Source organism: Morchella sextelata, assembly GCF_020137385.1.
Source record: "Morchella sextelata strain SCLS chromosome Unknown scls_1, whole genome shotgun sequence".
Lineage (NCBI taxonomy): Eukaryota > Fungi > Ascomycota > Pezizomycetes > Pezizales > Morchellaceae > Morchella > Morchella sextelata.
The window spans coordinates 1,688,259-1,714,078 of record NW_025408616.1 but is presented as its reverse complement, the minus strand read 5'-3'; the positions used below and the strand labels follow the sequence as shown (position 1 = coordinate 1,714,078).

Sequence of the window (25,820 nt, the reverse complement as noted above, 5' to 3'; positions counted from 1 at the left end):
GGGGGGGAGGGCAGGATGGTTATCGTCAGGTAGGTAGTAAAACCCCCCGACAGCTCATGGTTCCCGCCATGGTGGTTTTTTTCGAAGTAGGACTTCTTCTTCCATCCCTCACTCTTCGTAGTATTGGTGGTAGTACTTTCAAGCACAACAGTAATCGAAGCCTCTTTTTGTTCAAAGAAAGGCCTCCCTTTTTTTTCCGTCGGGACCCGAGGTGTTCCATCTAGAAGTATCTAGTCTGGACCTGGGGGTTGAAGGCGACGCTCCTCCCGCTGCTCCTTGGGCTGGAGCTCAACTGCTGCTCCGCACCCTCAATCCTTCTTGGTGAAGGCGACCTCCTTGAGGAAGGAATGGGAGTAGCCTCAACCAAGCTCAAAGACGAAGTCCTCCTGGGGTCCATGCTGCCCCTTCGCCCGCTTCCGCTCCTGTGAGAGACATCACGCGCGTATGCCGAGCCCCTGTTGACTGGTGGAGGTGAAGAAGAAGTAGGAGTAGCTGCTGGAATGTACTGGACCCTCTCTCTGCTGGTCCTCAACGCGTCGTAGACATTGACGTCGACGCAGTTAGAAGGCTTTCCCTGCAACTTGTGGGTGATTGCGCGGATGAGGCCATCGACTGACTCCCAACCCTCGGGGAAAGACACCTCGATGACACCGCCGGTGGTAGAGCGCGCCTTGTCGTAAAGGTTAACGGCAATCTCAGTAGCAAGCTGGTGGCCGACGTCGCAGAGCTGACGGCTGGGCGACTTGTGAACGGCGTAGGGATCGATGCAAGCGGAGCAGGCACGGGCGTGAACGTTGAATGAGCGAAGGGAAGTTGAGAGACGACTGGAGAGTGCGTCAGTGGGAGCGGTGGGGGTGGTGGCCTGGTGGACCATAGCGCGGGAACCTGGCATGCGCATCTTGAAGATTGGTTAAAAGGTTGTTGTTTTTTGAAAGGATTGTTTGGTTAAAGTGAAGTTCTGTCTTGAAAGTGTCGAAACAGAGACAGGAAGCTGGATGAAGTGTGAACTAGTTGTATTTAACTAGAAGCTATAAGTAATAGTAGCGGTAGTAGTAAGGATGCTGTTTAGGTTCGATGTTTGGTTTACTTGGCTTGTTGATGATGATGATGCTGAAAAAAAGGATGGGTCTGTGGGGATGTGAGAGGGTTTATATCAATCTGTCTGCTGCCACCAGAGGTGAGTAGTAGTGGCTGGCGGCCAGTCGTGTGGGTCTCGCGTCGCAGCAAGCAGACGACCTGCAAGGAAAGGGATGTGTGAGTTAGTCCTCACCTACGCTGGATGTAAGTGTATGGTAGCACATACACCACTCTATAGTACATACATCAACACCCTCTGGTTGGTCAAGGATGCGGCTGCTTGGAAGCCCAGTATGACTGGAACAGCAGGCACATTACTCAAGACGAGACCCGAGCTGTGAATTAGGTCCTTCGTGAGCGACATCTTTTTTTTTTTTTTTTTGGAAAAGCAGCGGCATGACCTCGCTCACCACCACCCCCCCCCCCCCCCCCCCCAGCAGCAGCTCATCCATCACTCCCACACCAAAAGAAAAATAAAAAAAAAATAAAAAAAAAATAAAAATAAATAATCCTTCTCCCACTAAAACCATCACACACCATAACCCTCAAACACCCAGAGTCTCCAAAGAGCAAGCGCCTCCCTTTGCTGCTGCGGCACCTTCTCCCAAAAAGAGCATCTGTCATACCCCCCCCAATCGCACGCGCAGCTGCTCCTTGTGAACACAAGGCCTATTTTGCAAACTCACACACCGTGGTGGTGGTGGTGGTGGTGGGTTGCCTTGCTTGATCGCATAGAGCGAGTGAGCAAGTGTGTGATTGCCATACGTTCAAGCCACTCTAGAGATATGTACTCTGCGCCTCCCCATGATAGGTTGAGATGGGCAGACGGTATCCATTCCCCAAGAGGAATGGCCTAACGGCGTGCTTTCCCTGGGTACGTTGGTTACCGGAGGCCACCGAGAGCATACTCTACTCGTACTGTTTTCACAACTCATAGTCTATCCATCCTGGTACGTCTTTACCTACATACTTCATACATACATTTGACTGAACTGCTGCCATGCTGCTCCTGCTGCTGCTCAGTTAACGAAGCAAGCAGCACCACCAGCAGCAGCAGCAGCAGCAGGTTAAGGTAGAGTACAAGTAGTCGTAATCAATACGCCCTCTCATCTATTTTCCTTTTTCCCCTTCCACCCGCCCCCAAAATATCAAGGAAAAATAAACCCCGGAATTCAAAATATATCCCAAATGACATCCAAGGAAGGAAGGGGAAGGAAAAAGGAACACACATTCTCCGGATGCCCATGCCCGAACGTAATGTTCGACCCTTCATTTTACCCTACCCACACATACTGTCACCGTACCGTAGAATAGACCCATTCCAAACACAACTGGCAGCAGATGGGCTGGCCATGGCTTGTCCGTCGGTTCGGTCGGTCAGTCAGTTTCCTTTTCCACCGCCCCTCCGGGTCGGATCTGCTGCAAAACAAAATCACATTTCGAAGATGTGTGCCAATGATTTGTTTCCGGGTTTTCATTTCTCACCATCACTCATCTGGTTTATCCACACCCTTGGGATTGGAATCATTTTGTGAGGTATGTACCTGTGTGGCTTGGGCAGGACAACGACAGGAAATCGCGATACATGTATCGTTTTATCTATCCGCGCGGAAAGGTTTTGTTTTTGGATCGTTACCGGAAATACTCGCTACATGGTTATGGGAGATGGTAGGTTAGATGTAGCAGAGGTAGATGGCGCCTGGCGTTTTTTTTTTTGGGAAGGGAATTGTTCTGGAAACATTGAGTTTCCTTCCATGGCTGCTCTCCCACCCCCATCTAATAATAAACTAAACCAGACGAATGACAGCGGGGCATTCATCTCTCTCCACAAAATCTCCGCCAGCAACATACCCATGAGGTGTAGTAAGATAGAGCTGGGAAGATTGACGCTTTCTGGCCTGTAAACGGACGGTGAGAACCCGGGAACATTTCACTCTTCAACCTCACTCACTCACACACTTACACATTCACTCACTCACCTCACCTCATGTATGCTGCTGTACCTCGAGGCTAACTCACTATTCCCAGAGTAAACCACCACCATCAGCACCAGTACCCACCTAACCCTCTCTATCGCCGCCCAACACCTCAGAAGTAGCAGCAGAAGCAGGAAGTTCTTAATATGGAACAACCACTTGCCTTCAGAACGGCTAGACTCGCCTCACAGTCTCACTCGCTCGCTCGCTAGAGCAGAGCAGTAAAGTTACAGCACCGAGTTATCCGTCGAGACGACTCGTCTTGGAAGCGTGCAGTAAGCGGCAGGAGCAGGATTAGGAAAGGGAAGCCTCGGTTGGTTTGCCAGCCCCAGTCAGCCAGCCAAGACCAGCTTAGTTGGCTTCGCGAAAGGGAAAGGGAGAGGAGGGAGAGGAGGGAAAAAGGAAAGGTCGGCGCGCGCGCGGCCAGGACAGAACAGACAGACAGACAGCAGGTCGGAATTACCCTCCTGCTGCTGCCGCCATGCTGCCATGCTGCCATGCTGCGTACCTTCGATCTCCTCCTCCCCCCCTTACTATGTACCCACTACCCCCCCCCCCCCTCCCCCCTTCTTTCCCCTAGCCCTCCCCCGCATATGTATCGATAATGGTATTATTATTATTTAATTCTGCTATTATTTTATTTTATTTCAGAGTTTCGAATGCCGTATGTAGAGACGTAACCCGCGGTCGGTATCCTTCCTTATGCCAGCTGGACCCGTTCGGAATATGTGATATATCAAATTATTCCCGCGATACAATACCGACCGAGTCGACCCCTTCCCCTTCCCGGGCTTGAGTACATACTCACATACGTCCACTGTATCAGAAAGTAAAGTAAGGCTTGGTACCCACGAACACGACCACGAGAGAGAGAGAGAGAGAGAGAGAGAGAGAGAGAGATATTCCCTCGTCTCTCTGTAGCACACACACACGCACACACTCACAGCACACAGCTCACACGAGATGGAATCAATGGCCGTCTGTGGATCCATCTGCTTTTCAATCTACACAACCTACATACACACGTACGCTCATCATCAACCTGTAACGTATGTAGCTGTGCCTAGAACTTCTTTTTTTATGCCATTGGAATCCCGCATTCCCCATTGCTCTCTTCCCCGCCGCCTATTGGAAATACATCTTTCTCTTTTTTGCTTTTTTGCTCATACACCCTACTCTACCCCGGGGCTAACCTGCCTGGCCTGCCTGATCAATGATCCGACCTCTCGCCCTCCCCGCCGCCGAAGGGAAACTTCTTGCGGCGATTACCCCAGTTGGGGGGGAAGCATAGTATGTCGTGCAGGGACCACATCTGCTCTACATCTCTTTCCCTAGAGCATCCCATATGTACAGACAGCGCAAGACCAGAGAGAGAGAAAAAAAAATAGGTTCATTTGTATATTTTCTTTTTCTTTTACTTATTTACATACTACGCTGTGGAGGACAGACAGATCACAGACTAAGTACTCTATGCTGCTGTTTGCTCCCGAACCAGTAAGTTATTTCCCATCGGGACGCATGCTACGCTTTGGGATGGATGGGGAGAGAATGTGTGAGGGTCGAGCTGGAGGAAAGGGAAAGCAAAGAAATGCCATCCTCACATACATACATCTATTCCCGCCGCCCACACACCACCCAACCCATCCCCCCCCCCCAATCCCGCATCCGCTATGCATGCAGATAGATGGTGGATGCGCAAGGCCAAACCACCACCACCAAAACCACCCACAACCACACAACCACCGCAGAACTCAACCGAGTCAACCCTAACCAACATAAACCCCCTACCCTACGATGGAAGTAGGGTAGCGCAAAAGCAAAAGCAAAGGAGATCCTCCTGTCTGTCTGGTCTGTCCGTGGGAAATCGAAGGGCAATGCCATCCCGTCAATCACTTACTACTCCCCGACCCCTTCTTCGTTCGCGCGCTTCCCTCTCCCCCGTCTATAATACAACTGTAACCGAATTCTTGAAGGGAAATAACAAAAAGTAGAGATTTCACATCTGGCTGCTAGCTAGCCTGCTGGCTGCTCGGACCCCAGGATGATCCTTTCCTACTCTGGCCTATCGGGCTAGTTGGTAGAATAGTAGCAGGTAGGAGAACTGTAGGTACTAGGGATATCCGGATTCAAACCTCTCTTTTTTTTCTTTTCCTTCCCCGTCTTTCTTTTCCTTGAATCCCGATTCCCCTACCCTATGCCTATGTACTCCTATCATGACGATTCTCTCCTTGTCGAGTCGTCGTCCGCTGTGGTCTGGTCTGGCTGGTTGTGTAATAGAATGGGCTAGGCCACATCCACTCTCATCCATACACAGAGTAGAGCAGACAGTGTAGAACCACCGCCGCCAGCCAGCACCATGTACCACCGGCCACCGTTGAGATCCCACGAAGAGGGCGAACCAGCCCCGGCAGCCCAGCAGCCAGGAGTTCGAGTCGTTAAGCGTTACAGAATATGTACTCTCCGCCATTCCATGAATTGGCATAGCTGACTAGCAAAACCCTACATGATACCCTCTACGAGTACCTACTCACCTGCCCTACTGCCTACATAGATTACCTAAAGACCTGGGGGCGGGCGTCCCCCTCTCACCTGTTCACGATTCATGCCCTCTTTTTTTTTTTTTTTTTTCTTCTTTGGCTGTGCCATGGCCATAGCTTCGCCATGCTCCGTCGTGGGTTGTTAATTGCTCCACGTAGTATTGGGAGCTGGTACGTGCAACAACTATAAAAAAAAAAAAAAGGCTAAAGAGCCGGGTTGCTTTTAATTTTCCCCAGACTTTTCTGTGTTTTTTTTTTTTTTTTTTTTTTTTTTTCCTTTGAGTGCATACTCTCCATGATTGGGGGGCATATGTACCTACATACATACATCCATGATCAGGGCAGGTGGTAGGGGACTTGTGGCTAATGTTAGAGTTGAGTCTCGTAGCAAAAAGTCAAGCTCAACCGTCCCGCGTGCATCTCTGGCTGCATCCATCCGCGTGTGAAGTGGCTAGAGCTCCCTCTCTCTCTCTCACTCTCTCTCGGTGCGCGCCCTCTCCACATACTGAAATAATACGCTACCCTTATGTACTCTACATACCACACCACCACCACCCACCATAACCTAACCCCAACCTCTTCTTGCTCGCTCGTGGCAAGTTGCATGCGGAGCAGCGGACCACTTGTACAAAATGCTCATGTACCCTCAACCCTCCTGTTCCCATTTTAACTCGTTAGAGGAAGCTCTAACCCGTTTTTTTTTTTTTTTCTTTCCCTTCCTTCCTTCCCATCCTACCTTCCTGTCGAGTCGACAGTGGATCATCCACGAGGCTTGCAGAGGAGAGTAACCCTTTTTTCCTGGCTTGCTTGTGGTACATACGATGTTGAAGTACTTCCCAACCACCGTGTATGAGAAAGAGAGAGAGAGGGAGGGAGGGTAATACACTGAGCTAGAATAACCAGGTTAGAAGGGTGGCTTTAGCTCAGTAGGGTACCCTCCTGAAGATCTCTCTTGCTTGATGCTTGCTTGTCTGTAGCAGTGGCGGGCGGCGGATTATGTATGACCTTTTTTTTTTTTTTTTCCAATACCCGCCATAGCAGCAGTAGTAGCTGGAGCTAGCTAGCTAAGTAGAGTACTAGTAGATCAGAGAGTCAAGCGTTTTGGATCCTCTTCGTCCGATCACCTCGACCATCGTGAATGATGAATTACTCCTACTTGCGAGCGACATTGCGTGACCAGTACCTACCTACGCTATGTACTCTTCTACTTCCGCTCCTAGAGTAGCCAGCTAGCCTGTGACCAGCCGGCGGCGGCGGTGATCTGATCTTCGTGAGTTTTATAATAATAGCTGCACCGACAATCATTTCCCCCTCCACAACCTACCACCTCCCTCCCCTTCTCTCCACACTTGGGGGCCAGATCTCTGGCAGGTGGAAAGGGGGGGGGGGGGGGGGGGGGGTGGTATGGGCCGGCATGGGCAGGGGGGAAGCAGGTCAAAAAGGAAAGAAGATGCTCGCTCGCTCACACCATAACAGCGTACGAGGTACCTACGCCAGCAAAGACATCTTGACAGGGCACATCATGATGGCTAGCCACTTGCTCGCAATCGAGGGTAGGTAGGGTAAAGGGAAATCCTGATATTGCTGCTGACAAACCCTCCCCCTTCCCTCCGTGAGGGATTCGAAGGGGGAACGGATCTAATACCGGAGGAGGAAAGATAGAAGCGTGTACCTACATGAAGGGGAGGAACTTGCAGAGTATCATGTAGTCAAGCTGTCAAGCCTAGGTACTAGATACCTGTGTGCCCAGAGTAGGTACGACCGGCGGCGCAACCCATCTATGTTACCTGCCCTATCTATCACTGAATGAATTCGACGCTATGCGTCCTGTTCTAACAACAGTAATAATAGTAGTGAAGGGCACTCTAATAGATACTCATTGTAGGCATGCTAGGTACTCTATTTTCACAGAGCCAGCCAGACGTCCACTTTCGAATCGTGCTGCTCCTGCTCTATCTCTGCTTCTCTTGCTGCTTCTCTTTCTATTACCCTGACCCTGCCGGCGGCGGCCTTTCAAGTGCCCAGCCCCAGCCATAGCCAGCCAGCCCCAGTACGAGCATAGGTATATGTCGCGTCAGTTATTAATGTAGTCCGTAGGGAATAGGATCGTAACAACAATTTTCCGGGCGCTTCCATGAGCTTTACCCAAAGCGGGTTACTGTATGTAGTGAATATATAATACTTCCTTCTAGATATTCCAAACAGCACCGGGGAGGCGTTCCCATGAAACCTCAAACACATCGACAACCCCCCCCCTGGTTCCCATCCCATGTGTGGATGCTTGTTCCGAAGATCGATAGTAAACACATCTGATTTCCAGCGCTCCCCTTGCCTGGCCCAGGTCTTGAAGGGCTAAGATGTCTGTCGGCGTTCCCTGTCGCTGCTGTCGCTGTCCACGTTCCTGTTGTGTGTGGCCGGTGGGGTTCTGCTGCTTCTTGCTTGCTATGCCTTATCTTTTTTTTATCCGCACCCACCCAACCCAACCCCTCTTTCCCTCTCTCCGCTCCGGATGGACATACATAAGGAATAGGGAACATGTCGGAAAAAACACACACAGCTAACTTTTTTATAATTTTTTTCTCGATCATTCACATGTGAGCGATGAGCAACCGATTCTTGGTCGCGTTTGACATTTCAAGATCGCACGCTCACCCACCCTCTGCACTCTATCTGCTACAGAAGAGGTTCCGGGGACCTACGGGCGGTGGTGTTTTGGAGGACAGCTCACGGTGGGAAATCTGAAGGGCCGATAGATAAGGGCCGAGACACACGCAACACCAGTTGCACACGGTGTCATGAACTAGCTACCCAGCCAGCTAGGTAGCTGTTCAGCCCTAGCCCTGGCCGAGATAGAGAGCGAGAGAGTCAGAGAGTCAGAGAGTCAGAAGTGAGAAGAGGAGATGAGGATCGGGAGGATTACAATTTTGAAAGGCTTGGGTGGATGATCTGGTCTCTATTTTTTTTTTTTTTTTTTTTTTTTCTTTCTTACTCTCTCTCTCTCTGACTTTCTCGATTCCCGTATCTCTGTGTCACGGGGGGAGCAAGAACGGCGGTTTCAAAATGAGGGTTTTTCTGTCCATCCCTATTGCTCTTAATTGCTCTCTCTCTCTCTCTCTCTCTCTCTCTCTCTCATTCCCGTTCGTTCCTATGGGCCCGGGGAAGGGGGGGGCGAATTGTGGCTTGATCATATCATGGTTCTGGAAGGGCACGCAATTGTTGGCCAGATACCACCACAGATAGGGCTGCGCAATCAGGACACACAACTGGCGTGATTGGAGTGGGGAGAACGCGAGGGAAAAAACAGATACGCGTCTCTGCTTGGCTGGAACGACGGATGGGAATGGAACAAGCAAGGAAATGCGATGCAAACAAAGTTTATCTCACGCCGCGGGCTGCACTGCAGTCAACGTCGCCATCGATGCGATGGATGTGTATCAGGGGTTAATTAGTTGGTTGGTGGGGGATCCGATATATTCGACATAGGTATGTACTCTACAATACAGCCATCGTCACCCGGTAAGTGGTGGGCATACGCAATTCTTGTTTTTGTGCCTTGAGAATTCAAAACGAAACGGAAATCACGATGGGTCGAAGGTCTCTCATTACAAATTGGACAGGGCCGCGCAGGCAGGCAGGCAGGCGGGCAGCTCTGAGCTAGGTAGCGAGAGATCGCCATGACGGACTGACTGTACGTTGGTGCTGCTCTAGTACTGCAGCTGCAAAAGAAAGGGCTGAAATGTCATGTATCGTGACCTCTTGACAGCATGAGTAGCATGAGTAGCATCATCAGTAGCATGAGGTAGTAATAGTCTCTAGAGTACTATCGTGTGTGTACATGTGTCTAGTGAGGAATTCCAAAGCCACCTACGTAGTACTCGCCGACTCAACAAGTCATATCATAATTATATCCCCGGATCCACTAATATTAGCCCCCTCCATCTCCGGCCTCTAGTAAAGTACCTAGGATCTACTCTAGCTCCCTGAAGAGTCGCTACCGGGGAAACAAACGGTGTAGTGTAGGCTCTATTTCCTAAAAGGACCGTAGATCAACCCGTTACGGTCTCAGAGCAGCCACCAGGACAGCTCTGACTGGCAGCCTTACGAGCAAGCTGCTTTGTTTCTTCTGGACTGGCTGGGCTAGCTGGCTAGCTGGCAGGACATCATCTCGGATCCTCTCTTAGTAGAGCACTATCGCCTCTTTCTTCCTTTAACGTTCATGAGCCTCACTTCTTCACTTTCCTTACTCACTCACTGAGTCTTCAGAACGACGCGCGGAAACCCGAATGGCCAGGTCCATGACAGTTGCTTCTCTTGTTTTTTTTGTTTTTTTCTGCTTTGCTTGTTTTTTTTTGTTTTTTGTTCTTTTTGTTTCCTTTTTTCACCCCATGATGTTTCCAGAAACGTTTCACATGTTTACTTCTTCCTCACCAAAAATTTGTTTTCGTCCCCCTTCCCCCCCCTCCGTTTTCTTTTCGTTTGAGGAAATATCGCAAATCCTCACACCCCATCATGTTATATTAGCCTCATCCCTTATCCCCCCCCCCCCGCCTTGGCCCTGACCAGACTGCTGCCTACAAACAATTAAAAACGTGTTCGCGAAAAAAGGTTCGCGTTCTGTCATCCCCGGGCGCGGCCGCGGGCGCGCGTGACTGGCTGCTTGAGTCAGGACCAATCCAAGCCAACCCCCCATCCACGTACCCTACCCTAGCTAGCTAGAGACGGTGCGCAAGGCAAGGACATGGGCCATCATGGGCCGTGAGGATCTATGATGTGATGCGTTTTTCATCGATCTTGCGTATGTGTGGGTTGTGTGAGTGTGAGTGTGAGTGTGTTTGTTTGCCCGTCCCGTTCCCGCGGCGGGCGATTCGTTTGTGACCGAGTCTTCGTTTGTCACTGGGCGAGTGAGTAGGTAAGCAGGACAGGACAGGACAGGACAGGACGGGGGGACGGAATGGACAGGCATCGAGGGAGGGGGGCTAAAAACAGAAAATTGGCGGAATCAGCCCTAGCTGGGGAAAAAAAAAAAAAGCAAGCAACGATACGTACGTTCGTTCAAGGGAGAGAAAGAATAGAGTATTGAAATTAGTAGCGGTTTCATTTTTCATCACGGCAGCCCGTAAGCTGCTCTTTTTTTTCGTTCTCGCTTGCCGTACCGTACTGTATTAAGTAGCGTGGCTAATTATAACTGAGTAGAAGTACAGTTGATACAGTACTGTAGCCACCACCCGCTGGTTCGAGTAGTTAATAGTTACATAGCTGGTAGGTAGCTGGTGACAGGAATAGCTACATGTATATGGTAGGTAATGTCCATTGTAGAACTACGTAGCTGCTCTACTCTTTACAGCAGTCAAGCAGTCAAGCAGTCAAGCGGCCAGGTCAGGGCAGGAGAGCAGAGCTATCCATAGGCCACTCTGTCTACGTAACCGTGGTGCGCGTGTATATCTCTCTATGAATCACCAAGTATCACCCGCCCCCGGTGAACCTCCTTCACTCACCGTCGCTCACTCACTCCCCCCACTCTCCCTTCCCTTGCCCACTCCCATTTCCCATCCATTTCCCCCACAAATTTACACCGCCGCTTACCGAGGGTTAGGGCTAATTGAATCACAAACACACACACTCCCCTTTTTCAAAAGCAGCGGAAATGGATGACACACCACCCATTCCCCACAAACTGTACAAGTGTTTCACAGCATACCCCACGATACCTCTCACCCCCTTGTAGAAGTAACCCATGCCACACACCTACACACACACACACACACACACCAGACAAAAAAGCAAGCAGCAGCAAGCAACGCAAATCACTCACGTCATGCACGGTATTGTGACTCTTTCGACGTATGAGGGGGTCCCTTTTTTTCAGCTCGACTTGTTCCCCGACAATGATCGTCCCGGTGAAGGGTTCATGTGTGTGTGGAGGCCCAGAAATACCCATACTCTACTTTACACTCATACATACACCTAGATCCAAGTACACACAGGACAAACTGGACCCTTGCAGAGGATCGTGGATTCACGTGGTTGCCTGTGGTGGTGAAGACTCATAGGTTTTCGCGTTTCGCGGTAACTTTGGCGGTGGGAAAGCGGAATTGCGGTGACATTGTTGGTCAATTGCACGGCGACTGCACTGCCCATCTGCGCGTCTGCCTGGAAACTATGATGGAGATTGTGGTACCTGCTTCACCAGAATATACCCTTTTGCTGAAAAATTCAAGGTGATGACCTCGCTAATCTTTAATCTGCCCCTCTGCTGCCCCTCTGCCTGCCCCCCCGGACACTCTTCGCCTCTAATCATCCCATGCCCCATCCCATCCCATCCCATTCCATCCCATCCCATCCCATCCGTCCCGTTTCACTGCTGCTGCCTAGCACATACATGATACATACAAGTGAGGATCTAGAGCACCTACCTAGCGTAGAGTAGAGTAGAGAGGGTGGAGGAGTAGACCATGACCATTAGTGCCCTCCACAGCTGAACAAGGAGGCTTAACCACCGTCACACGGGCCCCATCCGCCGCAACCCCACGGTCATGTACAGGCGATCCCGCTGTAACTGCAACTTTAAGCTAGAGTAGAGTGCATAGCCCCAAGCCCTTCACGATGATTGCGTGATTTTGACATTTTTTTTCTTTTTTTTTTTCGCTTTGCTTGGACAACGGCCGCCGCCAGGCTGGAGGGAGGGAGGGAGGCTCTTTTCGCTAGCTCTGGCTCTATCTAGCACTGGTGTTTAGGCCGCAGCCATAGAGTACTCTGATCTACATACTGCGCCGGTACCTACATACTCTAGGCCCCCCCCCCCCTTACCTACTCAAGACCAAGCTTCCTGGGTGTGCACACACAGACAGACAGACAAACGGACAGACAGGCAGGCAAGCAGTGGGCTGTGAAGCGATCGCTCTAGAGGTACACCCTCTATTCTACACAGCACAGCCATCCAGCCATCCAGTGGCCAGTGGCCCCATCACACGACCCATCTACTGCCTGTCCTCTGTCCTGTGATCACTGATCTGATCAGATCAGTGATCACCAAGCATTGCCCAGAAGAAGCTCTGACCTCTCTGTCTGTATGTCTCTTATCGTGCCTCTATCGCGAATCCCCCCCCCCATAAGCTAAGCGAGCCCAATCGTGTGATCGCGCGCATTTTAGCCGGCGCGTACCCAATCACAAGCGCATTTCCCGCAGGGTGTGGTAGAGGAGGTACGTCGGCCAGTGGGGTGGGGGGTGGGGGGGATGCGCGCCCGGGTTATGTGGGTGAGGTATATTTAGACCCCCCCCACCTACGGATTGGAGGGATTGGAGTGGTGATGTAAGGTAAGGCAAGGCAAGGCAAGGCAAGGGTGTATGATGGATGGATATTGCAGTGTGTAGATTACATGTATGGTTTTATCGGATTGGAGGAGGAGGCTCTTAAGAGTCTACTCTAGCTGCCGTGTATGTACGTACGGACGGGACGAACAAGAAGAACAAGAACAAGATCTATCATACGGTGCGCGCCCGCGCTGGCGGTACAGAGTATGTATTTTTCACCGTACCGCATGCCACGCCCTTGCTATTATTATATCGGAAATTACAGGCACACATATCGACCGGTACGTACCGGTACCAATAGAGTTCCAAACCACAGAGCGGAAAAAAAAAAAAAAAAACCTTAACTCGGTGCTGGGATCGATACATTGTGAGCATTCCAATATCGGGGAACCCAATCGGACTGGCAGCTTCTTCTTTTTTTTTTTTTTGGGGGGGGGGGGGGGGGCAAGTCTTTTTGTTTTTGCGGCGCGCGCGCGCCTTGGGGGGAGATCTTGATGCTAGTCTTCCCGTGGGTTTGTTTTTGGATACTTATGTAGCTGAGTACCAGCGGGCGGCACGCAATGGAATGGGATCGGGGAAAAAAAAAAAAAAAACGAAATTAGAGGGTAGACCAGGCCAATCGGTGCAATTGGCATCTCTAGACAGAGGGTCAAAAATGTCGAATTGACAAAAGGTCAAGTCAAGATGCGACTCTCTCTCTCGCTGGTGTTTTGAACAGCCGCCCGCTCACCTGGTGCCTACATACCTACATGCCTTGGACCGGACTCCAAACCTTAGTTAACCTGCCCGACGGACATTCCACTGTTTCAAGGGCCGGGCCAGGACAAATTTAAAAAAAAAACACAAAAAAGCAAAAGGACAATAATGCAGTTTTCGGTTTTGACAGACGCTAGCGCGGGAGGTGTCGCAATCTGAATCATTGCACTTCACTTCGCAATCCCTCGCTCGGGTCATGTCGGGCGTCGGGCGTCGGGCGTCGGGCGGGTATGTAGGGGTAGGGTAGTAGGGGTAATGTAGGGGGGGGGGGGATGTGCAACTCGTTTACGCGCGCCAAAGGCGGCCAGCATATTGGAGCGATTAACTGCAGTACATAGTAGGGGCAGGGGCAGTGGCAGTGGCAGTGAAGCGGAGTGGAGTGGAGGGGGGGCGCGGTTAGGCCTGTACACACAGAGAGCAGATCAATACTATAGAGTCACGCAGCAGTCATGAGAAGGTATCTAGCGCCGGAGAGGTGAGCGAGCGATTCGTCCCAGATCGCGGTTGCTTGCTGCCGTAAAGTGCTCTAGAGTCTACGTCAAGCTCTAGCTACGTAAGTGACAGGCAGCACCCTGGGTCCGGCCAGACCAAGCTGCCACTCACCTCAGCATCACCAACATCACCAGCATAGCTAGCATAGCTTGAGCGGGATAACCTAGAACACTTCCATGGACATCCCCCACATCCTACGCCGTCCGATTCCTACATCACCACCTCGCTCGGGCAAAACCAAGTCTTGTTTCTATAGTGGAAGCTAGGGGAAGAGCTAGAGGGCATATCGCGATTACCGCCGGAATGGCATCCTGGAGTCGGAATCACACGCCATGCACGGGGGGGCATCCTTGGAGCGAGGCTGCGCTTTCGAGAAAGCCACATGACGCCACCTCTACATGTCTGACGTTTCCCAGGTCTGTTCCGTTCTTCCTTTCTCCCGAGAGTATCCGAAGCTGGCCGGAGCTGGCCGTATGACAGGTAGGTAGGTAGGTAGGTGTCTTTGCTATCTGCTATTAGCACTGTCAAAACGAGTTTGGTGGTTGTGGTGATAATATGTAATACTAGGCCTCAAACACACACAGTGCGATTCTTCAAACCTTAGGATTATAGCCTGCTTAGGAAACCCAAGCCTGAGATTCTCAAGTAATTACCCGAAAAAGTAATTTCAATTGCCCGGATAGGCCATCTTTCGAGAACCATACTACGAGTTGAGAACGTTTCCTGGGCCTAGCATTATGGAACGTGCTGTAATTAGACTACAACGTCTTTGCTCACTGTAAAAGGCGCCTGTTCCTTCTGTTCTCGTTAGTAGTCAATTCAATCATACCACAGTGCACGATTCTCTCCAGTCTCTTATAAGGCCGCGTCCTGAAACGGTACATGTACCTACAATCGGGGTACTTAATTTTTTATAGCTAAAGTAGCCCCCCCGAAACCACCACTTAAACTGATTGTAAAAAAAAAAAAAAATTACACGCTTCGTAGGAACATTAAAAGTCATCTAGAAGGAAACTCAGAATTTCAATCTCTGTTTTTGTGAAATTAGTTTTCTCGGATTTTTTTTTTTTGTATGGGTACGTACATAAGCTCCCCCCCCCCCAAAAAAACACATTCGATATCATTCCAAAAAATCTTTGCCAAATCTTGAAAAGCGTGGGAATTTTTTTTTTTTTTGGATGAGGGTGGGTGGTTTATTCAGGTAGCCCCCAAACATGGCTACTTTGGCTGTATGTAAAAAGGGGTATATTATAATTACCACGTAGGTGGTATATTGGCGATTTCACATCCCTAGACACAACCCCCCCCCCCCCCCCCCCAAAACCCCTGTCACACCATGTCACGGCGTGTCACGGCAACTACATAACGAACCTGCATATTTTCCAAAAAATTTCTCGTTTCGATACAGCAGATTATTCGGTACAGCAGGTAAAAATTCTATCATTTTTTCAGATTCGGATCACCAAAACCCGTTCGTTGTGGCCTTTTTTTTTTTTTTTTTTTTGGCAATTTGGTATGTATAGCGGAGGGGCAACACTGTAGGTAACACAGCTAGACAGGCACACGACACAAGTACACAGTTCACGACGACGCTCATACAGAAAATTAACCATTCCAATTCCTTCCAAATTATCCACCTTCCCTCCCTCCCTCCCTACCTCCTCCTCCACACACACATAAAAATAAGAACACACAAAAAAAAAAAAAAAAAAAAAAAAAAACAGAAAATCATCATAAACCTACACACACTTTCTAAAAAGGCCTCGTTTTTATAAATATAAAAAGAAAATCGCACTCACAGAAAAAAACAACTCACAAACTCAAAAAGAAAAAAAAGAAAAAAATCACACTCAAAAGAAAATCGAAAAAGAAATCGAAAAAGAGAAAAGATATAAAATATACACGCGCTCCCCATGCCTATATGCCTTGATGAAACCAAACCAAGCCAACCAAGCCAACCAGTTAGGAAACCCCCTCCTTACCGCCTCCAATCCAGTTCCGTTTCGATAGAATTTTTCAACGTCCATGCCATTCCTGCAGCAATACATACAAGACCCCCGCCCGCCCGCCCTCCCCCGCTTTTGTAGCTTTCAATCCCAGGTCCCGCACTCCCAACGTACAGCCGAAAAAACCTCACGTAACCCAAACTTCCTGTGAAAGAAAAGATAAAAACCGGTTGGCCAGACAGAGGTAAAGGCAAGAGTATGGAATAGTAATAATGAGAAAGATATAAAAATAAAAAAAAAAAAAACACCGTTCCAAAAAAGACGAGTGAGAAAAAAAGAAGTCAATCCTCCAAACCCAAGCGAAAAAAGCAAGCCATGTCAATGATCAATGAGAAACGAAAGAAAAAAAGCCAATGCCAAACAGCCTAATGGTAAAAGTAAAGTCCTAATGAAGAATTGTGAGAGTCGTAAGAATGAAGAAGAAAGGGGAAAACCATATTTATAAAAACCAACAAATCACATGACAAACCCAAGCGCCTCGACACCCTTCCACGCCGCCCCGACATGCCACGGCACCACGCTGCCCCGCCCCGCCATCTCCACCACGCCCTTAAACTGCCCCAACGTCACCAGATCCCTCCACGCCGCCAGCACCTCCCTCAGCACCCCGCTGCCCACCCCGGCACCGCGCACAACCTCCACGCCCAGCACAACCATGTCGTCCCCCTCCCCCGCGCCCCCGCGCTTCACAAGATACCCCATCCCGCCCCCTCCGCCAGCATCATCCAAGCCAAGCAGCAGCCCCCGCCGCCACCGATGCGCACACACCACGCCCCACACCTCATCGCCATAGTCCACCAGCGCCGACCCCGCATCCACCTCCGGCAGCAGATCCGCCGACGGCGTCCCCGCCGCGCCCCCAAACTGATCCGGCGACACGATCGAGCCCGCGCCGCCGCCGCCGCCGCCCGGCGTCGGCGTCGTCACCCCCGGCGGCGTCCCCGTGCCCTGCGCCACCAGCGGATTAAACGCCGCCGGCGCGATGTTCGGCAACACGGGGGTCACGGCCAGCGGCGGTGCAACATCGGCCGTCAGCAGCGTGAGCGTGTGCGTCAGGCTGGCCATCGAGGCGCGCGACAGGCGCGCCCAGGTGTCGATTTCGTCCGGCGGCATGGCGGGGCCGACCTTGGTGAGCATGATGCGCCAGGAGACGCGGCGCACGCGCGTGATGTCGAGCGTCCGGGCCCAGATGTCGCGGCAGACGTCGTCGAAGGGGCGCAGCACGGTGCAGTTCTTGCGGCCGAGGCAGTAGCTCTCGGTGGCCTGCAGCTCGCCCCAGGCGTCGGTCCAGGCGACGCTGACCCAGCGCTCGTCGAGGCTCTGGGCGTAGGCGATGTGCAGGATGGAGTTTTCGTGCAGGAGCGCGGGCGAGGGGTCGGTGGCGCGGAACTCGATTGTCTTTGGCGGCGAGCGGGCGAGGTATATCGATGGTGAGAATGTCTTTTGTGCCTGATATCCGGGGGTTCTAGTTAGCAAATGCACCACCGCACATCGGGGGAGGGGATTATAGATGGATCTGGGGACTATAGATGGATCTGGGGATTATAGATGGATCTGGGGGTTATCTGCACAGGCCCGGGCCTCTTCACTTCACTCCACATACCTCGTCCAGTGAGCACATCCCGTCCGTCGGCATGCAGCGATTGTACACCTCCGCCGCCAGCGCCGCCCACTCGCCCTGCCCGCGCCCCACGCCGCCCGCGCGCCTTGCCACGAACCCCGCCGGCACAATCTGCAGCACCAAGTTGTTGCGGCGCGCGCTCATCTGCACGCACCCGGCATAGACGCGGCACATGCGCACAAAGCCCGCGCAGATGTCGACCACGGCGCTCGGGTGCTCGAACGGGTTGACCACGTACACCACGATGTTCTGCAGCTCGTCGGCCACGCCGCCCGCCAGCACCGCGCCAAACTCGGCCAGCCCGTCCATCAGCGCCGCCACGCCCTTCTCCAGGCTGTCGATTATCGCCGTCTCGCCGCCGCCGCCGCCGCCGCCGCCGCCGCCGCCGCCGCCGCCGCCGTCCTTGGGCCCGCCGATGCCCAGCGCGCCGTTCGTGATGCCGGACGCGTCGAGGCGCCCGCGCACGTGCGTGCCGAAGCGCCCGGACTCGTACGAGAACGAGACGCGCTCCAGGAGGGCGTCGGCGGCGTCGTCCATGGCCCTCGACGCCGGGTGCAGGCAGAAGCCGATGACGCTCTTCGGGCCGGAGCACGGGCCGAAGCCGAACGTCTCCCAGAAGTGCAGCGCGGGCGGCAGGATCTCCAGCGCCTGCTCGGCGCGGTGGATGTGCACATGCGGCGGCGGCAGTCTGAAGATGGCCGAGTTGGCGGGCGTAGCTGGGTCGGAGGGCCGCTTGCTGAGCGTCGGCGTGTTGATGCCGCGCCTGGGCTGCGCGATGGGGCGCATGGACGCCGCTCTGCCGACCAGCAGCGGCGGCGGCGGCGGCGGCGGCTCGATCACGGCGTCGGCCACCGTCACGTATGTCTCGAGCGTGCAGCGCACGACCCCGCCGCTGCCAAACAGCGCGCGCGCAGCCTCCTCGACGACCTCCTCGTCCTTGCCCTTGCGCCGCCGCAGCAGGCACCACTCCTCGTTGTCGTCCTCGACCGCCGTCACCCAGGCACCGCCGCCACCGCCGCCGCCGCCGTCAAGCAGCGCGCCCAGCGGCTTCGACGTCCCGCTCACAACCTGCTCGCGCACCAGCTTGCTGACGGCCATGAACTCGGCCTCTCCCAGGCCCGCCAGCGAGATCGCGTCGGTCTCGAGCGTCATGGTTGAGAACACGCCCACGAGCGAGGCGTCCGTCGGGTCCGGCACCATGACCTCCCACGGCGGCGGTGCAAGCTCGCCCGGCACCTCGCCGCCCTCGCCGTCCGCACCCGCACCCGCGCCCGCACCCGTCTCCCGCTTCATCATCGTCTCCGCCACCGAGCTCTCGCCGTCGTCCTCAAACGCCCACTTCCGCTTCTTGCTCCCGCCGCCGCCGCCCCCGCCATACGCAGCCGCCAACGGGCTCGTGTAGTACCGTCCCCCGGCATCCGCCTCGTCCTCCTCCTCCGTCTCGTCGTCGGCGTCGCTCTCAACGCTGCTCTCCTCGGACCACTCGTCGTCGCTGTACTCGCCCGCATCGCACTCGTCGTCCTCCGGGCTCTCCGCCATCACCGCGTCGTCCGCCAGCACCACCTCGGCCACCTCCGGCGCCGCCGCCTCCGCGCCCTCCTCGACCACCACGGAGCGCACAAAGATCCCGCGCTTGCGCTTCTGCCCGCTGGGCGTGGGCGGCACCTTGGGCGTCTCCAGCTTGCCCCCCTGCTTGCTCTCAAACTCCTTCAGCTCCTTGTCCTTGATGCTCTCGGGCAGGAAGTAGCGTCCGCCCGGCGCGTATTTTCTATCGGCCATCTCGATCTTTGTCGTGAATGTGATGGGCGAGTAGAGCGACATTCTGCGCTTGGCTTCGCTGACGCCCCCGCTCGGGGGTGGTAGCGGTGGTGGCGGCGCGCCGTTGTTCTGCGGCGTCTTCATGGCCCCGCCGGTCGTTGGCGGCGTGGGGTGCGGCTGATTGTTGGGCGAGAGCGAGTACTCGGGCACCAGCAGGCGGATGGCCCGGTGCGGACTCAGCGGCGGCGTCTGGATGTGCGGCTCTCTCTCGGCCAGCTTGTCAGAGGCGCTGCCGCCGGAAAGCTTCGCGTCGTGGTGTCCGTCGGCTCTGCTCACGTCAATGTTGATAGTCGGCGGCTGCGCCATCATGGCTGCAGCGGGGCTGGATTCAATCACCATTTCTTCCCGCGCGTGCATGGGAATCTCCATGGTAAGGTCCATCTCGCCGCCGCCACCACCACCAGCTTGTGCATTGATATTGCTGCTGCTGCTGCCGCCCGCTCCTCCAAGATCCATATCCTCAAGTGCCATATTCACATCATCCTCCCCCATGCCCCCCAGATCGTCCCCAAAGTCCTCCAGGCCCCCTGGATTGTTGTCAAAGAATGCGAAATCGTCCTCCGTGATTGCGTGACCAAACATATCGTCGTCGTCCATGTCCCCGCCAAACAGATCCGCCTCTCCCGTCCCCCCCGCGAGACCCCCGATTGCCGCAGCATCGCTCTGTTTCCTTCCTGGCTCCGGCACCTGGTCCGCCACGCCCGGCAGCTCCGCCGTCCAGTCCAGCTCCATGTCCGTCTCTGTCGGCACCGCGCCAATGATCGCCTCTGCAGAAATCACCGTACTACTCGGCGCACTCCCGGAACTCGTCGACCCCGGCCCGCCCGTCCCGCCCGTCCCGCCCATCGGCTGCGCCGTCTGCTGCCCCCCCTCCGGCGGCGTCGGATACACGCCCGCGGGGTTCTTCTGCTCCAGCACCTTCAGCTTTGCCTTATCCTCCTTCGTGTCCATCGCCTCTGGCATCTCCACCTCCATCTCCATCTGCGCCTGCACCTGCGCCTTATCCTCCCCCTCCTCCTCCTTCTTCACCTTGACCCTCACGCTCTCCTCCTCGCGCTCCGCCGCCTGCCGCTCGGCCTCCTCCCGCTTCCGCCGCAGCGCCTTCTTCTCCTCCAGCCGCGCCTTGACCACGCGGTCGCGCTCCTCCCGTCCCGCGAGCCATTCCTCGGCCCACTCGACCGCCGAGGCCGTGGCCCACCAGTCGGCGCCGGTGTCTTTGCGCGCCCGCGGTAGCTGCTGCCCGTCTTCCGCAAACACGAGCGACGCGAGCGACATCGATAGGCTGCCGGATGCGAAGCGTCCATACTCTGGGTCAGCAAACACCGTCTTCCAGAACACGTTCTCGCCCTCAGCAGCATCTTCAGCCTGGGCCTCGTCCACGCAGGGAATAGTGTCGTCCTCGCTGGCCTTCATGAACAGCAGGGCCTCCGGCCACAGCACCTTGACGGCCATGCCCATGCCGGGGAACTCCTTGAACGGTATCCAGATCTCGATCCGTCGCCAGTCGCCCGCCTGGATTGCCTCTTCGAGCACGTTCACGGAGTCCCCCCGCCAGCCATTGCCCGGTGTGGAGAGGATGCCGCAGTCCTGTAGATACGACCTTACCGCGCCTTTCCACTTTAGCTCTTTCGCTGAAGTTGCCGGCTCTGTGGTGGGCGTGGAGGGTAGTAATCGCCCCCACTCGCCCCAGGGCGCAATGTATACGTCTCTCCCGTCCAGGCCCTCCTCCGCTCCCATACCCCGGGTCGCGCAGGACGACACTCGCCGAATTGCGGGCTGGACCTCTGTATGCGGAATTATAAGCAGCGTTCCGGAGGTGGTTAGATATGCGTCCAACGCGACCACAGTGGGCCGTATAACCTCCGGTACCACAACGGGTGTGCTGGGAAGTAGCTGTTGGTCCGCCTTGCCCGTGTCCTCCTTCTCGCCGCCGCGCTCCTCGGATATCGACAGCCGCAGGGACGCCGGCGAGACGAGTGTGCGGATGTTGAGCGGCGTGTAGCCGCTCCCGGCCGCCATCTCAAAGTGGAGGGACAGCAGCACGGCGGTGATGAAGCGCTTGTAGGCGGCAAACTGGTCTTCTGGCAGGGAGGCGTCTTCGGAAGCTCCGTCGTCGGTGATGTCGATCGCGGCAGGCGTGCTGTGCGATGAGGGAGGGAACATCCCGGACATGGGCGTTGGCGGGAAGCCAGGCGTGGCAGGACGCGATGACGAGGAGTGAAATGTTGCTGTGTGTGGGGGTTGAGGGGGTGCTAAGGCGGATGCGAGGAAGGTTCCGGATGACGATTCTGGGCGGGTATTGTTAGCATTGGTATAGTGAATTCTTAAAGGTAGATACGTAGGCAGCCTACCTCGAAGACCCCACTCATCGCGAAGTCTGGCGTCGATTCTCTTCCATTTCCCGCTCGTCTCCTCCTCTGCAATTTGGGCCTGTACCTCCCCTTCCATGCTATCGTCGCCGCAAGCATCTTTACCGTTGCCGGCGCCTCCGCTGGCGGTGTTTCCGGGTGGTGACGGGAAGCCTTCGATCTGGAATAGCCACAGTGTCACACTGTCGCGATCAGCATAAACGATGTTTCCTTCTGTGCGGAGGGTGCGTTCGGCGTGTCGAAGGGCGTTTGTTGTGTGGCGGTTTAATGACGCGGGAAGAAGTCTTGATTGCGATTGTGATTGTGATTGTGATTGTGGGAGTTGCTGTGGTTGTGGTTGTTGTGACGGTTGTGGTTGTGGTGGTTGTGGTTGTGGTGGGTTATCGTCTGACGGGCGGTAGAGGGTGTAGGGTATTCGAGAGAGGTTCTCCTGTCGGTTTTGCTATGGGTTAACATCATCACCGAGGATTGCGCAGGGAGGTGATGGGGGTGAGTAGGGAGGGGAAATGGGGGGAGGAGGAATGAGGGAGGAGGGGGAGGTATACGATCTTGAGAACGTTCGTTAGACAGGTTTCGGGGGATTCCATGCTTCTGTTCCCGAGGTCTTTGGGGTGCTATGATCCCCTGACCGTGATGTTTGCGAGTGATGGTTGGTGGTAGGTAGTTCGCGGCAAGGGTGTTCCGGGAAGGTTATTATTTGTTTTGTAGTATTTGTATTCGGTCGTAGCAGCAATAGCAGAGGTAGTGAGTGGGTGAGGTCGAGGTAGCAGTAGTAATAATAATAGTAGCACTGATATTTGTAGGGTATAATATTGCTCTATGGCGGCAGCAGTAATGGTGGGATGCTGTATAATAGTTGAGTTTGGGGTATCTATGCAATGGCTGTGAGGCTGCTGCAAGTTTTAGTCGTACAAGCAAGCACAAGTGTCTCTCTCAACCACGACCTTATTCGAGGATCGATGTGTAAGGATCGCCGCCTTGGGATGGAACAGAGTGAGGGGAGGGGGTGGTAGGGTGTATCGAGGTGCAGAAGAGCGCTGTCAGGCAACCGGTATTGTGGTTGTTGGGGGGGAGGGGCGCGTTGCTTGATCGTGATGAATGATATGGTGCTGCTGCTGCTGCTGCTGACTGGCGGTGGGCTATCTTCTTGATGCAATATACTCTTTTTTTTCTTTCTTTCCTTTCTAGAATCCCTCCTCTTATTGCTACTCTTCACCCTTTCTCTACTCCTTCTCTGCGTCTGTTGGGGTATCACGCCTCCTCTTCTTTTCCCAGTTTAACCTTCCCCAGATTTGAGGCTCTGCAATTCCTTCGACCAGTTGGTACCGATTCGATGCTATGGGTTGGGTTGGTACTTGGTACTGAGTGTGGTAGTATGTGTTACACTCTCTCTGTGTGCGCCGCTAGATGTATTGTAATTGGAACCAGGGCCCTCGCTATCAATCACGGTCAATCGCGTCTTCTCGGAAAAGGGCTTCTGCTTTGAAATCCAATTTCTCGGGAGCTGCGCGTGCAGATATGCTTTCCCCGAAAAGTAAACTAGGAATCAACAAAAGTCAAACTACAGATAGACTCGTTCCTCAGTGTCGCGACAGCAGGGTATAACCTCAAGTGCAGTGACCACAGTAGTATTCGTGGTAGTAGTAGCAGTAATAGTAGTAGTAGAAGTAGAAGTAGTGGCAGCAGTAGTAGAAGTAGTATTTGTAATAAAATCAATAGCAGAAGTAGCAGTAGTAGTAGTTGTGGAATATCCGCCAATGACCCCCGTGAACATTTTGTTCTCTCCTCCGGCACCGTAGAATCAGTAGGGCGCGGCAAACAACTGAAGTGGCCGTTGGAGTGCTATCGACGGGAACTGTATATCGGTGCAGTAGCACATTCTCTCTACCCACCGGGCAAGTGCTCGTTCAGGGCGGCGAGAGATGCCTCACACTGAGAGGCGAGTATTGTGCGTGAATGTGGTCGTCGTGGGAAGATCAGTCTGGGAGGGGGGAGGGGAGGGGGGGGTGTTTCTTTTTCTCCTTCTTCTTCACGGCGGTTTATTATCTCAAGTCGCGCAGCGCGGATAAAAACGAACGTTGAGTAAGTAGGGAAAGATTTCCAGAAGCCCAATCGAGTCAATCAATCAGTTGGGATATATGTATGTACACACGATACAGAAAAGGCCGTGGGTTGGCCCTATGCAGCTGTGTGTATGTATGGTATGGGTAGAGTAGAGTGGTTCGTTCGGTGTTGACCAACGGAAAGGACCCAGGCTTCCTGATTCTGCCCCCAAGCAAACCCACGAAGCGAAGGCTGACTGGCCCAGACTTGCACAGGGCTAGGGAAAATCCTCTGCCCCCCCCCCCCCCCCCCCCCCCCTTCTTCCACCCCATGTCGCGGAGCCGCGCCTTCCCCAGCGCCGGTACATGAGGTCGTTACTTGGGATGTACCGGTACTGTGCTCTACGCTGTGGTTATACATCCCTGGACGTACGTCACTTTGCTATTACTATTACCCGTCTGGTGGTACTGGCACTGGTAGAGAATGTTGGAGCTGGTGTGAGGATCTAGGAGCAAACAGCCAGTGTCGTCGACTCAACCAAAGCACGAGTGGGAGATATCACTTGTAGCTGGCTGGCTGGCTGGCTCAGGGTGCAAACAAACATGACGACTCATTTATTACAGTAGCGTGTGTGTCCAATGGAGTCAATGGAGATCTCGAGGTTGCATTTAAAACGCACCTCAAGATCGCACCAAGTACTCAAGTAATTGCACTACCCGGATAACAAAATCAGTATTGTGGGATTGACAATATCAATACCCATTGGTATTCGCAATAACATGATCTTATGAGGTTTGTACTAGGGTGTAGCAAAAGGTGATTAGAATCTGATAAGACAAACACGTATATACACGTATGTGTTCACCGCAACATTCACTTATCACTTACCCTCAACACCCGGTACAAGGTTCGAAATATAGCTAGAGAGCTTCGACACTGGACAAATCTTAACTGCATTTTAAGTGGTTCTAGCTTCTAAACCAGCAAAGGAGGCGCCAGTACTCTACTGCAGCTGGGCCATGTATACAGCTACATGTAGTGTACCCTCGATTCCCAAAGCTAAATTGGTTCTCAGGGTAGCTAGAGCAGTGAGATTGAAAGTATGAGATCTCCTTCGACAAGCTCGATCCTACGTGGTGCATGTAGCTTCTGCACCGCTGGTACATACGTGAGGATGTGTGGTCAAGTCAAGCATCTCACCCAACTGTTTTTGTGTCACCATAAGCTCTGAATGCAATGGTGGTACGTACTCCTACCTGGATCCGTGTGAATCGTGATGTTGGGTTGGTCCTGGTGGTAGTGGGGTTCAACCTCTTCCTAGAGCTCTGTCCATCACCGCTTTTTTGACGATGCAACATGATACATACACAAGTAGCTATCGACACTATCGATACATCACAGCAGCATCGCCATTGAGCACCCTTACTTTCCACGATACACGCCATGGCATCTTCTGATTCTTCTCGCAGCACCTGCTCCTACCAGACCCGGCGCCGATAACAGAGCGCACATAGCATGTATGTAGGTAAAACCCGATGAACCTCGAGTTCGTCCGCATCACGAGCGCTTTTACGGATCCGGAGTGGCTATACACAGCCAAGATAAAAGCAAAGACGTTGTCTTCCCACAGCTAGCTATGTAGGTGGGGGGACAGTAGAATATCAAAATTGCTATAGCGAGGAAGTGATAGCCACCGGTGATTAATTGCAATTCTTGGCTAACTACCGTTCGTTAATATATTGGACGTTACGAGAAACGTCTATAGAACAAGAATATCGACAGCGTATTGGCCGGTGACAGTGTTTGCCTATCC

General features: G+C 53.4%; 2 protein-coding genes across 2 annotated transcripts; both read right to left on the bottom strand.

The window, feature by feature from the left end:
- Window positions 1–220: 220 nt before the first annotated feature.
- On the bottom strand, window positions 221–898 carry H6S33_000429 (uncharacterized protein; the record flags this gene model as incomplete). Its single annotated transcript, XM_044831805.1, has 1 exon — window positions 221–898. The coding sequence occupies one exon, from the start codon at window positions 896–898 to the stop codon at window positions 221–223; it is 678 nt and encodes a 225-aa protein (XP_044699988.1).
- Window positions 899–16,612: 15,714 nt separating this feature from the next.
- Window positions 16,613–22,551, bottom strand: H6S33_000428 (uncharacterized protein; the record flags this gene model as incomplete). Its single annotated transcript, XM_044831804.1, has 4 exons — window positions 16,613–17,605; window positions 17,760–21,883; window positions 21,947–22,394; window positions 22,510–22,551. The coding sequence occupies 4 exons, from the start codon at window positions 22,549–22,551 to the stop codon at window positions 16,613–16,615; spliced, it is 5,607 nt and encodes a 1,868-aa protein (XP_044699987.1).
- Between the last annotated feature and the right edge of the window lie 3,269 nt (window positions 22,552–25,820).